Source organism: Dipteris shenzhenensis, chromosome 7 (genome assembly GCF_047967505.1).
Source record: "Dipteris shenzhenensis isolate YYH24624 ecotype China chromosome 7, Dip_SZ_1.0, whole genome shotgun sequence".
Lineage (NCBI taxonomy): Eukaryota > Viridiplantae > Streptophyta > Polypodiopsida > Gleicheniales > Dipteridaceae > Dipteris > Dipteris shenzhenensis.
In genome coordinates, this window is record NC_141602.1 from 43,052,663 (window position 1) to 43,067,487 (window position 14,825).

At 41.2% G+C, this 14,825-nt stretch overlaps 1 protein-coding gene across 1 annotated transcript; it reads right to left on the reverse strand.

Moving 5' to 3' along the window:
- Positions 1-230: 230 nt before the first annotated feature.
- LOC147900380 (uncharacterized) lies at positions 231-2,382 on the reverse strand. The gene has a single exon (XM_087377409.1). It carries the CDS (start codon positions 2,293-2,295, stop codon positions 679-681), a length of 1,617 nt encoding a protein of 538 aa, XP_087233535.1. The 5' UTR covers positions 2,296-2,382; the 3' UTR covers positions 231-678.
- Between the last annotated feature and the right edge of the window lie 12,443 nt (positions 2,383-14,825).

Here is a 14,825-nt window from a genome sequence, read left to right on the forward strand (position 1 = left end):
GTCTCTAGCTCATCGTAGACGAATCAAGCTACTATTTTATAATTGTTGTCCATAGGTCTATGGTCGAATATAATAAAGTTGAGTGAGTATGTGTCCCATATATGGAAATGCATAAGATCCATTAAAAAATTCCATTGTCTTGGAAGTCTCTCCTAGAGCTTGGACTCTAGTTGACAAATATAAGATCCAACCATTTGGTAATCCTATGTAGCTGGACCGAAGAGCTCATTTGTTCCTTGAAATTAAACATAACCTTAGATCGCAACCTTAAGCCCGATTTCAAGGTAACCTTAGATCCCAACCTTCAGACGTAATGGAGGCAAGCTTCAATCCCGTCGTATACTTTACATGCTTTGAGTGAACACTGGGTAAGAAGGAATTCAAAATGCCTTTGTGCCAAAAAGAATATATATAAAAGAATCGCTGAGATTTCTATTGATGGCGCTCCCCCAGGAGCTTTATTGGTTGAGCTAACGCAGGAATGCCTGCATCAAAAGAACTTAACTGTGAAGGATTGTGTTCTCATCACTGCGAGGTACAGTCTATGAGGATGTAGCAGAAGTTCCGAAGTTGAGATGAGAAACTTGTTTCTCGTAAAGACTCAATGTCTAAAATCATTGGTGTCTCTGATATTCACAGGAGCGATTGGAAGCAGATGATTGACCGCAAGGATCGCCTTCAAGGCATGCTTGCGATGCCCATGCTCGCTGTGTTCCGCGGGAAGACGCCTGTGTCGTACTCAAGCTCTCTGCTCTGATTGTCGAAGATATTGGAAGACAACATTTGGTCCTTCGAGGCCTTGATCTCATTCTTTTGATCACACCCGATGAGCTGCTCGCTTTCCGCCATCTTCCTCTTAACAGATCCACCTGCACGCACTGCAAACAGGTTCCCGCCCGTAATCACAGAATTGTGGCCGTGGCTCGGACCTGACGGTGGCACTGGAGCTCGTGGTAGCTTGCTGAAAATGGTAGCAGCTGCAGGAGAATCCATTACGGCCTTAGAGCCCAAGGCTTGAAACTTCGCTGCTTTCTGTCCAGTGGCAAAATTCTGATTTGCAGAAGAAGTGCGCGCATTTCCTCCTGGATTCGGCCCCGTTGGAGTTGCTACATCCACAGACGAAATGTACGCATTATTACCTCCAGGATTTGGCCCGGATGAAGCAAGAATCGCCGAGTTCCCGCCTGGGTTGGGTCCCGAGACGGCGGACAGAACGTTTAAGATAGGGGCATTTGAGTCGCCAGGCCCTGAATCTGAAGACTCTGACAAGCTCCGGGTTATGTGAGAGTTGCCTCCTGGGTTGGGGGTCCCTGAGGAAGCAAGAACGTGATCGTTGCCTCCTGGGTTGGGGGTCCCTGAGGAAGCAAGAACGTGATCGTTGCCTCTAGGATTTGGTCCAGAAACTGTTGCTGAAAGGATTTGTGGGTTGCCGCTGGGACTAGGCCCTGAGACAGGAGTACTGAGAACGGTGGTCAGGCTTGCGGAGTTTCCTCCAGGATTGGGTCCCGAAGTTGCTGAAAGAATTTGAGAGTTGCCGCCAGGATTAGGCCCTGAAACGGGCGTGTTGAGATTGCTCGCCAGGCTTGCCGAGTTTCCTCCCGGATTCGGTCCCGAAGGTGCTGAAAGAAGTTGCGAATTACCGCCCGGGTTAGGCCCTGAAACGGGCGTGTCTAGAATGCTGGCTAGGCTTGCCGAGTTTCCTCCCGGATTCGGTCCCGAAGTTGCAAGAATTCGCGAATTGCCGCCAGGGTTAGGCCCGGACGTTGCTACCAGATTTTGTGAATTGCCTCCCGGATTAGGCCCGGACGTAGCTGCCAGATTTTGTGAATTGCCTCCAGGATTAGGCCCGGAGGTTGCTGCCAGGTTTTGTGAATTGCCTCCAGGATTAGGCCCGGACACAGGAGTGTCTACGAGTCTGCTGCCTAGGCTAGCTGCGTTTCCTCCAGGATTAGGCCCTGAGACCCGAGTGGCAAGAACACTGGCCAGGTTTTGTGAATTGCCACCGGGATTGGGGCCGGAGAAAGGAGTATCTAAAATGCCAGCAAGCAGCAGCTGCTGGTGCTGATGATGATGCGTCATGGTTACCATTGTGATGTGGGAGTTGCGAGCGGGGGCGCTGGGGATGGAGTGGGGGAGGAAGCCATGGGAGAGTTGGGTGGGGTGGTGAGGGTGATGCAGGGGGAGGGGGCTGTGGTGGGGGTGATGGGCGGAAGGAGCAGGGCGAGCGGCGTGGATGAGGAGAGGGAGGAGCAAGAGGAGGAGGAAGGAGGAGGAGAGGGGAAGGTTGTGAGACATAGCCAGGAGGAAATAGAAAGGAAGGGGGAGATGGGAGATCTGAAAGAGTGGTTGATGTGGGAGAAGTGGTGAGGAGCTCGATGGCGAAGTGGGTTGTGGAGTAGATGATATGCTGTGCAGCAAAGAGCTGATATCTATATATATAACATGATAGACGTGAAAGGAGAGAGACGACTGACTCTGAGCTCCAGCATCAAGGGCGAGAGATTGACTGGAGATGAGCTGACACATTGGCGACTAAGTCTTCTCTCTCTCTCACATATCACGTTGCTTCCCCCTCGTCAACCACCAAAAGTTCCAACTGCCCAAAAGTCTACCTTCAAAGATTACGATTTACAACCCACATATCGCTTTCCTCCTTTCCCGTGCTTCCAATCAGATTTGCCTCTCGTTTCCGCTTTTCTTTCCAAACGTTTATTCGCGCATGCAAGATAAAATAACACCACTACGCACAGGAATAACTTTCTCGGTTTTCTTCGTCGCCCTCGCCCTCGCCCTTCTCGTCGACGCCAACCGCTGTTGGTTTTTCGGTGTTGAATTCATTGCCGGTCGTCTGCTTTTTCACCACAGTAAACTTGAAATCGACTTCGCAGTCAAGAGGCGTGTGGATTCTGGGGAACTGGATCGTAGGAGTGAAACCAGTTTAGATGTAGGGATAGTTGGAAAATGTAAAAAGATAAGCTCACACATGACGACTGATGAGTTGTTAAGGGTCAAGGATTCCATGGCTCCGCCGTTCCTGCTGACCCGCCACGCGGCTGCCTGAAGTGGGTTGCAACTTGGAACTGGGTTTTGAATTCAACCTTTTGGAAAATATCGACGAAAGGGGTTATACTTATTTTACTCCCTAGTAACTAGTTCAAGGGGTTTTTTGAAGTTTTTGGCCTTTGGGTTTTCACCACCATCCGCCCCCCAACTCGGTGCACATGAAAAAAAGAGCTAATGCTCCAATAGAAATCGAGAGCTGACGAGCGACGGTTTCACACGTGGGTGGATAGGTGGTGCACGGGACTCCATTGAAACTGACTCATGGATAACTTTAAAGCAAAAGTCGTCCGGCCTCCAAAGGCTTCCCAGAACCATCAGGCAACCAATGAACAGCCGCAAAAAAGTTCACCTAGGACCTCTATCCACGTCAGGCAACCAATGAACAACCGCAAAAAAGTTGTCAGGACTCCCAAGGCCGCCCAGGACCTCCATCCACGTCAAGCAACCAATTAACAGCTGCAAAAAAGTTGTCTGATCTCCCAAGGCTGCCCAGGACGTCCGTCCACGTCAAGCAACCAATGAACAGCCGTAAAAAACTACGATTGTAAACCCCACCAAGTTTTGAACCCATGACCTCATCCATCCAAGGAGCACTGCCCTACCTGTGGGGTACCTTCCATTGGTGATATTAAAGAATGCGCATTTAATATTTATTGTAAAACCATCCGCCCCATGTGAATGGCAAAAGGGACAGAGGCTTCCTTCCTTTCCAAAAAGAGGCACACATGAATATTTTTTTCTTCACCCATCCGTCGGATGTGAAGCCCACCTTAGTAATCTTTTCACTTCTTTTCACTTCCAACACTTCCAAAGAGAGAATTAATCTCTTTCCTTTTGAAGAGCTTTCCTTCTTAAAAAACTAATTTGGGCATTCATTTATGGCATTGATTGCCCCATTGACAAATGTGCAAATTTGTAAGTTCACCTCTTCATCTCCTGTTCTCCTCCTCCTCCTCCTATTCCCGCAAGATTGTGCCTAGAGACGAGCTCCACACAAATTGCATTTTGCAAAGCTCGTATTCTGCAAAATCTACTTCCCGTCCAAGCTCTTTGTGCCATCATCTTTGCCTTCGCCAATTCTCAGCAGAACCTCACAAGTCTGGACTCTGCATCTGTTTTTCCTTCTTCTTCCTAGCCGATTCCCTCCGATTTTGCAAGGGATTGAATTGTTGCTTGCACACTGTGAATTTCAAACATTCACGGACATGCTTATTGAATGTATTCACCTTGTTCCAAATGTAAAGACATTTATAGAGGAGATATATAGTTATTATTTTTTAAAGAATAAAAATTAGCTTGGTCAAAAATGTAAATATCCTATGTTAAAGGCATTGGTGGGCTAGTACTATGCCACATGTTGACCATTTCAACTTTTTATAGGAGCTTGACACATAAGCATTCCCCCCCCCTTTTCATGCCTCTTTACTTGGTCTTTGATGGACCGAAAAAGGGGGGCTATTGACATTTGCAAGGCACTTTCCCTTTAATGGCCCATTTAGCCTATGAGTAACACCTTGCAACATATCCTGAAGCCCTAATGACATGGTCAAAAAAGGGTTTTAACTACTTTCCCAGGTTTTTTTTTAAAAACTTGTCATGCTAAATGTCACAATCTTTCATGAAAATGTGGAATTTATCTCATTTTTAGTTTATGGAAATAAAAGTTTTCAAGCTTTGGGAAACATGTCAACACCGTAACGCACCTTTTATCACAAGACACATCGCACTCCATTCAAGCCTAGCCTAAAGCCGTGACGATGTGGTCGGAAAAGGGTTTTAACTACTTCCCCATATGTAAAAGAAAATTTAAAGTGTGGGCTTTTATTAGCTCTTCCCTTTATTAGCACTGCTCCTTAGAGGTAGTGCTATCGTGAAGGATTTGTGAGTTTTCAAGTGTTTTTTTAAAATTAATCAAGCTTTGTGTTTCGAATTGCCATTTATGGAAATCATCTTTTAAAAATAGTCTTTTAGTAGGCCAACTCCCTTTTAAAAATAGTTTGCTTTCTTTTTTTACATCCAAAAGCGATTGCATTACCATTATCCTAGGAGGCAATGCCTATGCACACGTGCACTCTTGTTAATTCACATAATAACCATCGCAATGTTTCATGAAAATGTGAATTTAATCTCATTTTCAATTCATAAAGACATTGACCTCTAAAGCTCACTAGTTTTGTGGGGCAAAAATGCATAAAAAGGGTGGAGGACCACGTGCTGCCTTGGCATTGAATTTCCCATTTCCGAGAAGACTACCACAATATCGTACTACTTTGAGTTTGATTTATCCCCACTACTTTTTGGCCATTGTCTCTATAATGCTTTGTCCAAGAATGGTTGACCAAATAACTATGTGTCACATATTCAACAATAATGGCTCTTGGGAAAGGAAGGTCTTTACACCAAAGCAGCTTTCTACTTTTTAGGCTACTACCTAGAAATTGGGCCATATGGTACTCAATTTAAGTTTTTCATTGGACAAGCTTGACTTCCCAAGTTTGGCTTCTAACATGCCCTAATTTAATAGTTCTCCCTCTTAAAAATGTTTGACATTGATTGCTACATCCTTTGGTCCTACTTCTTCCCATAGCAAGGCTTAGTCATTCAATCACCTTGTTATCGTAGGCAACCTATTGACATTTGCCCTTTTCTTAACTCTCGCAAAGCCACATGGCTTGCTTGAGACAGTTGATCATCCTGAGGATTAGATGATCATGATACATAATTTTACCAACATGAATAATATATTGCATTAAAGGCCATTTTATCATTGTATATAATAAATATAATATTAATATATGGCAGTATATCAATGGTATATTAGAATAATAAAAGATACATAAGCTATATGGTCCTCGATATAAAGGATAATAGCATGTCTCTTTACAATCTCTTTGGCCTTTTGTGCATTTGTGTTAGAGATTGTAGAAGTGCATTCTCTAGTCTCGATTGAAGGAATAACAAGTTCTTTAGAGATTTTCATGGCTACATAATTAGGGCTTGCGTGATCTAAAGAAGACTCCAAGAGTGGCCTTATCTTTTTAGGACATTCTTTTAGGTAAGAAGGATTGCACTTTGCCAGTTATGGGGTTACACTAGTGTAGCACATGCTTTCTTTTGATAAAACTATTTGTACTAAACAATACAAGCATTCGAACAAGCAACCTATTGATGGGCTGCCTTATAGATGCTGCCTACATATGAGCAATTTGGTACCTCTAAGCTAACAATGACTAATTGATTCATAAATTAAGAAGAACACTTATTTCATTAATTTTAGACTCTGGACTAATCCTAAAAATCCTTCCCAAATGGAAAGTTTACTTTATGAAAATGTCATTCGAGGATCAAAAGTTTACTTTCTCGTACTGTCATTTCCACATAATATATTTTAGAACATCTCTCTACTACAATGTTGCACTAATAATGCAAAAACTACTAATAAATCCTAATTTCATATTTCTTGTTTTTAAGAATCCTATTCTACTTTAAAATTTTTATTGAGTTATTAGTTTAAATACATGAAAAACCATGCTCTTGAAGATTCAAAAAAATAAAAGTTCTATATACACAAGAGACCTGGAAGACTCTTTTTAATTTCAATGCAGAAAACTATAACACTCTTGAAGATTCAAGAAATTAAAAGGTTTATATAGACAAGAGACATGGAAGACTCTTTTGTACTCTAAAAAATAGTAATAGCTTTGGATGAGTCTTTGTACAAAGGAGTCTATCACACGACCTTTTCAATAATTTAATTCCGCCTTTACAATGAGTTAAGTACAAATGGACGATCCTAACATTTGCTTGTTTGAATGTACGATTCATCGCGTCACCTGTCGCTTGGGTGCCATCTTCATTCACTCTCATCTAATTTTTGTCACCTTTAGTCTTTCTTGATGCTTGGATGGTGTTCTCATGGGCATTCTTCATTTGTGCTAGATCTCCTTCTACTTCCTCCTTAGTGAGAATCTTTATGAACTCTGTAATGTGCAAAATAATTGGTTGCGGTATTTTTATTTTTTTTTCTACATCATACCCCATGTGCTTCTTTGTTTTCTTCGTCCTTGATTTCTAAGATACTATGACTGTCTCTGTGGAAAGCTTTGAAACTACTTCATGTTTTGGGACCCATTCCTTTTTCAGACAACTAGTATACAATGTATTGTTATCCTAGTTCTCCTTCCTAGTCCTTGGATCATATCATACTGCTGTAAATGTTATAGCTATCCCCTAGTCATCCATGCTCATGTCCACCACTTTTGTAACCCAAAACGTCACATTCTCATGTTCATCATCTGATAATTACAACAGCAGTGTGTTCCTTCCAATAGGGCTTCCAATCAGGAAATCTTCAGAGCATTTCCTCTTTGTATGTAATAAAAGCTCTTAAGCCTTCTATTTTACCTTCAAATTTCTTGCTGAATTCTTTAATAGGAGCCCATGTTGGATGCATTTCTTTGCTCAAAATTGAAGTTAATGTTAAATTACATGGCGCAACGGAATAGAAACTGAACAAAGAATAGAGAGTACATAGCATACTGGAGATGAACAAAATTTTCCTTCAATACTAATGTAGTACAGATGATGGCTTTGTCCACCCGTGTGATCCCACAGTGGAGCTTAGATGGTGATCTAGACAGATACTAGGTGAAGAGCTACTAGCTAGAAGATCTGATCTAGTACAATGGACTAGGGAGATCACCTCTTTATAGCTGTGAGGGCTATAGTCGGATCAACATAGTCGGTGGAATTGACCAGTCAACCTAGTCAGTGGAGTCGACCAGTCAACCTAGTTGGTGGAATCGGTCAGTCGTCCATGGAATATTCAAGAAATATTCCCTATATTATCATCTCGAGGACTCTCGCCCCTGAACCCCCACCAAGGGGCCGTTGGTTCCCCTAGGACCCCCTAGGCCCCTAGCAAGAGTAAGGGGCTCCCACACAATTAAGACAATGTGCCTCTTGTGCTACCAGCTTATCTACCCTGCCTAGCCCATAGGCTAGACTCACATAGATCACCTTTCTACCATCAAAACAGTCTCATTGATAGACCTCATCTGACATGCAAGTTACGATTCATCCAATGTCCCGGGCTCACACATCGCTTCTCCTCTTATGGGGGCCTTACAACTTGGGCACCTTCGACCATTGGTGGTTACCAGGAGGGTGGGGCCCCCTCAATGTCCACCCGTAGGTGAACTAGCTTCTCGGCCCAATGCCGAGTCTCTGAAGATGACTCTGAAGCTGATCCTTCTCGAGTGCCTTGGTAAAGATATTTGCTCCATTTTTCTCTGTTGGACAGTAGACCAATTCCACTATCCCATCCTCGATCAAATCACGCACATAGTGATACTGAATCTCTATATGTTTTGTGGGCGCATGAAACACTGGATTTTTAGCAATGGCCATGCAACTTTGATTGTCGCACCTCAGCATAGTTGCCTCATCCTCTTGCACTACCATGTGCCATAAGATCCTCCTTAACCACACTGCTTCACAAGTAGCAAAACATGCTACCTTGTACTCGGCCTCGGCAGAAGACAATGTCACTGTTGGTTGTTTCTTACTGATTCAAGAGGATACCTGAACCTAACGAGAAACAATATCCAAAAATTGATTTCATGGAATCAACATCTCCAGCCCAATCTGAGTCACAATGACCAGCCAAGGAAGTGCCCGTACCATAAGTGATGCCATAATCAAGAGTGCCCTTCACATCCTTGAGCACCCGCATCCCTTCATTCCAATGATTCTCCCAAGGCTTATTGGAGAACTTGCTCAAAATGCCAACAGCAAAATGGATGTCCGATTTTGTGTTGCATAGATAGATGAGACTATCAACCAACTTCCTGTACCTCCTGATGTCTGCTGGTGGTAAGGCATCCTCCATAGATAGCCTCACATTTACCTCCATAGGTGTAGCTATCTCCTTGCACTCAGACATACCAGATGCCTTCAAGATCTCCCTTGCATATTTGTGCTGAGAGATGAAGATCTTGCTTGGCTCTTGCCAGGCTTCAATCCCCAAACAGTAGTGCATCAAGCCTAAGTCTGTCATCTCAAACTCTGTGCTCAATGCCTTTCTAGTCTGGTGGATCATGTCTTCATAGTTACTTGTAATAAGGAGATCATCCACATATAGAACAATAATAGCAGATTTTCCACCTTTCCTGTACACATACAAGTTAGCATCTGAGGCACATCTTTTGAAGTTTAATTTATGAAAAAATTTGTCTATCCATTGGTACAATGCTTTTGGGGCCTATTTCAGCCCGTACCAAGCCTTCTTCACCTTACATACCTTGTTCTCAGAATGGGGGGCCTCAAACCCAGGTGGCTAAGCCACGTACACCTCCTCCTTGAGGTCACCATTCAAGAATGCTGATTTAACATCCATTTGATAAACTCGCCACTTTTTGTGAGCAGCCACCAATAGTAGTGTGCGAATAGTGGTCATTCTGGCAGTTGGAGCGAAAGATTCCTGAAAATCAAAACCTTCAACCTACGAAAATCCTTGTGCAACCAATCTGAATTTGTACTTTTCCAAAGTCCCATCGGCCTTGTACTTTACTTCCAAACCCACTTGGTGCCAATAACCTTTCTATTAGGTGGTCGATCTGCTAGCTCCCAAATTTCATTCTTCAAGATGGGTCGATCTGCCAGCTCCCAAATTTCATTCTTCATGATGCTGTCATATTCTACTTGCATAGCATTTTTCCAATCTCGGTCTTCAAGTGCTTCCTCCAAACTTGCATGCTCCTTTACTTCTACAATAATCTCAACCATCAAGGCCATATTGACTATGTGAGCGAAATCCCTCCTTTGCTCCTCGATTCTCTGAGACCGCCTTGGTCCATGTGCATGTTGCTCAATAGACATAGGCATCTAGTTATCATGGTCATAGAGCTGCCTTACCCATCACGGCAATGGCTTTTCCAGTGGTGTAACAACAGGTTGGTGACTTATACTTTCATCATCTGATATTTCCTCCTCCTTTATAGCTCTTGGGACAGGTCAGTGGTGAATTACCTCTTTGCTTGATGATAAAGTGGAAGAGCTCTTCTCTGCCTCCACTGTATGTGGTTGATTCCTAAATACCACATCACGGCTCGCTACTATGATCTTCTTTGCCTCTTGGTCATACAACGTATAGGCTTTCTTCTCATCACAATGGCCTAAGAAGATACATTTGGTGCTTTTTGGTTGTAGCTTGTTTCTCTCTTTGTCTGGTACATGCGCATAGCATTCAAACCCAAACATTCTAAAGTGGGAGACAGATGGCTTCTTACCGTTGTATGCCTCATGTGATGTTTTACCTTTGAGTACCTTTGTATAGCTGTGATTAAGGATGTAAACCGCAGTTTTGATTGCCTCAACCCAAAAGTGGTTTGGCAGTCCAACACCTTTCAATATACACCTCCCCTGGTTTGGACTTTTTTTTGGAGCATATCCTCTCCACTCAACTTCACTTAGTGAGCTCAAAAATTGGGTTTTTTAGAGCATAAATGGGTCACTTATATACAAATATGGCCTTATTAAGCTAAAAAGTCAAGTGGCGACCTCTTAAAAAAAAAAAAAAGGCTCAATGAAGCTATAATTCCCAAACTTGTGCATGGTGCCCCCATCCAATAGCTATAATAATAATAATAGTAGTCTCCTAACTCCACTTCAATTTTAACACTATACTGATAAAGTGAAAATATGACACCATATGAAAAGAGTTTGTTGAATTCAACAAATAAGTGGTGTATAGATACACCATTTTTTTGAAAAAAAAGAGTTTGCTGAATTCAATATATAAGTGGTATATAGATACACCCTTTTTTTGAAAAACAAAGCATACAGTACATTATCTTATTGGTGGTGTATAGATATACCATTTGTATGGAAAAAAGCATACAAAACATTATCTTATGCATCTGAATCTCATTCAGAGTCATCAAATTCATGTAATGTATTTGCGCTTGATGGGTTAAGTCTTGCCAAATGATGTTTAATATGGACACGACTTGGATCAAGGATTGTGATACATTTTTCAACATTGTATCCATGCTTCTTTTTAAAAATTCATGTCCTCGATTTCCAGCAATGAATAATGCTACTGACTTCCACCTCTGTTAATCCCTCATTATTTGGAACCCATTCACGTTTCTTTTGCAAGCATCCCTCATAGAGTTGTTTTATTGTATATCTTCTCAGGAGATTTTTCAATGGCTTTGGTTCATACCATAAAGCTATGAATGTTATAGGAGTTCCCTTGTCATCCCTTTCTATCTTAGCAATTTTTGCAACCCGAATTGGGCCACCTTGTTCATCCAACTCTGAACCTGGATCAAATGCCCAAACTGCAACAAATAGACCCTCTTCAATCTCATTAGATGGTATAAACTATGGTAAGGGTTTGTCTCCCTTCCTGCCACAATATTTTTGAGGTAAAAGGCATTCCTATGCTTCCTCCATATCTACTAACATATTTATATCCGAAGGAAAACTTGGTGACCTAACTTGTTCCAGCCAAAAGGATTCACAGTATTCAATGCTCATTAAGTTTTCTTGTCTTTCTAAAGATTGGATAAGTGCTTCAGTTGATTTAATTATCTCCAAATTCTTAGTTGATTGCTCTGGATATTTTTGCATCATACTTTGAAGATGTCTAATGAAGGCTTTCAAGCCTTTCATTTCATCTATGTCAAGTGATTTGTTTTTTGCAAGAACAAATCTAGTTTCCTCCAATGGAATTATTCGTTGTAATAAAGCATATGACTCACTGAGTAGTGCTTCCATTGCATCATTGGAATATTGATATGCATGTGAAACCGAAAGTAGTGTGGATTTGTGTGTCCTATTAGGGTATCATCTCCTGCTTGTAAATGTGGCTGTATGAATGCTCTCCAATCTACCATCCTCTCTAGGATAGCCACTTCTGATTCTTCCTTGCAAGACCCTCCAATTTTTTTCCCAATTCGAAATAGCATATCCTCCATTGTCAAAACATCCATTGACTTCAACTCACTAGAGATAACACTAAAGATTTGATCTATGTCTTCATGTGTATGGCCGACAAGAAGAAAGCCAACTTCCACTTCTTCAAATATTTTCAAACCAACTAGCATAGAGCATAAAGCAAATATATATTTATTCTTGTTCTCTCTCCAACAATTATTAGCTTGTATTTGCAATGTGTTAGGTAAACATCCGCGAGCATCTCTAACCTTTCTTATTACTTTCATGATTGATGTAACAACTTGGTTGCTATCATGGTCATGCAAACTATCAATCCATACATCACAAAATATTCGGTATCCATGTACTAATACTCCACACAAGTTTGTTTTTAGTCCACGTTTGCCCTCCAATGCCAGTGGGATACGTCTATATCATGGCAAAGTTGTTATATTCTAGTCCATGCCATCAATGGTGATGCTCATGGACTTATCAACACGTGAAATAGCTTCCTCTCTCCAAGATGCATACAACTTTCGAGCATCCTACACATGATGTAAATGGATTGATCGCCACTTAATATATCTTCCTCCATTCTGCTCACATTTACTATGTTCAATGGCATTTTTAAATTCATCACATGTCTTACATTTTGACGTCCTTTGCTTTGATGGTGTCTTGACATGGCAAAAATCTCTATGCCAAATTTTGTACAAGGTTGACCGTGAAATCATGCTCTTATCTCTGTCTTGTAAAGTTTTATTGACAGTTTCTAGGACGACCTTCTTTGTCATTCCTAAAGGAAGATGTTGTTGACATTCGACATGTCTAGCATTGTTTGTTGAAGACGAGGCTGTGGTAATGCATGGTCTTCGAGAACTTTCTTTAATGTTGCGGTTGCATGTATAGTGCTTCCATGGCATTTAAGCTTGTAGGTATTTCCATGAATTGTATGAACCACTTTTTCTTTCACCTCTACCCAAATGGTCCAGTATGTGCCATGTGATCTAGTCCAGTTAACCATTGATATCCTCAATTGCAAATGGGTCTCCCATTAACCATGGGTTTCAATCTAGGTTTATAGTGTCTTGTGCTCAAATCTTGATTAGTGCCTTGATGAAGAAAGCATGAAAACTCTTAAAGAAGATAGTTATGTCTATTAGGTGCTGCCTTACTCCAAATACCAAGGCGTATGGCTGCACAATCATCTTTCCCAACTTTTCTAATGCAAAGTCTCGTGCAACAAACTCGCATAAGCATGCTTTCCATATTCTCCTCGAATAACATTACATGTCTCTTTGATTCTGGAATTGATGCGATGATTCTTCGCCTCTTCACACTCACATACTTTCTTTTTGTAAATAGTGTCTTGCATTTTCCAGTTGTAAGCCCATCAAACCTCGAATCCATTTCCCTTGAATCTTCATCTCTATAATCAAATGCTGTGTGGGCTTGAGAATTATTTGATACCTTATAATATCTTGGAAATGGCAATCTGGTAGACATGTTCATTGATGTCAATTTGTTGCCAATGCCTCTTGAATTTTGTGCTTGAACTCTTTCTCCTTCGTAACTCAAGATTCTCCGATCTATATTCTCTGGCATTCTAGCAACAATATTACGAACAACATGACAAGTCTCAGATTCTCTGCCCCTTTTGCCTTGCGTTCGAGTGGTAACATCATGATCATTGTTACTAATATCATCAATTCATGTTATTACATTACTTATCCCATCGATCTTTGCGTGTATTTTTATTTGTGGTCCCATCTTATTATTCTCAACACAAGACAAGTTTTCTATATCAATAAGCATGTTTGAGTCACTTGCAAGTCTTCTATACCAGTGAGCCTGTTCGAGTCACTTGCAACATAGGACAAGTCTTCTATACCAGTGAGCCTATTCGAGTCACTTGCAACATAGGACAAGTCTTCTATACCAGTGAGCCTGTTCAAGTCACTTGCAACACAAGACAAGTCTTCTATACCAGTGAGTATATTTGATTCACTTGCAACCAAAGAAATCTTTTCTATATCAACATTTGTTACTATAATGTCCTCAATACCTGTGAGCATGCCACTATAGTACTCTTGATCACTACTATAGCTTCTTCTCAATTTGGATCCCATTTGTGTTATAGTCCTTTTCTTCTGATAATATTTTGTTGTGTCTTCCACGACATTGAAGGAAACTATCTTAGGCAAACTTGATTTCAAGAAAGCTAACCCCCATTTACAAGTACTATGAACTTGTAGATGAGATATAGTATTATGGACATCTAGATGTGAAGTACTATCCATTGCATTTTGAATGACACCTACACTAGTCAACTTAATTATCTCCACTATACAGAGAAAACTCTGAGCATAGCCCTTAAAGTTGCCAATTGCTAAATCTTCTCCAGAGCAAGATAACGTCTCTACTTTTTCCCCCTCAAAATAAGTTTTCTTGATATCTTGAAAGTATGTCTTTGAAACAATTTTGTCTTGGTCCCAGAGCATTCTGCGTGCTTGCATATCATATATGTCACATTGTAAGATATCTCCCAATGTTTCAAAGTCTCCATGTGGATATTTTAAATGTACTTTAGGATTTACAACGTTGGTGATTATCACTACACATCTTCTCTCACCATAACGTTGGAAATGACACACACTCATAGGATCAAGACTATGAATTCATCCAAAAGCCACCACTTCATTCTTCTTATATAACACCACATCCATACCCTATGTTAGGGTGAATACCTATTTTATGTACAAAAATAGATTAGCAACTCAAAAAAAGACACAATAAATAATCATTGAGCTTATTATTAC

Excerpts from the sequence above, each read along its gene's own strand:
- LOC147900380 (XM_087377409.1), bottom strand. The coding sequence starts at position 2,295 with ATGTCTCACAACCTTCCCCTCTCCTCCTCCTTCCTCCTCCTCTTGCTC.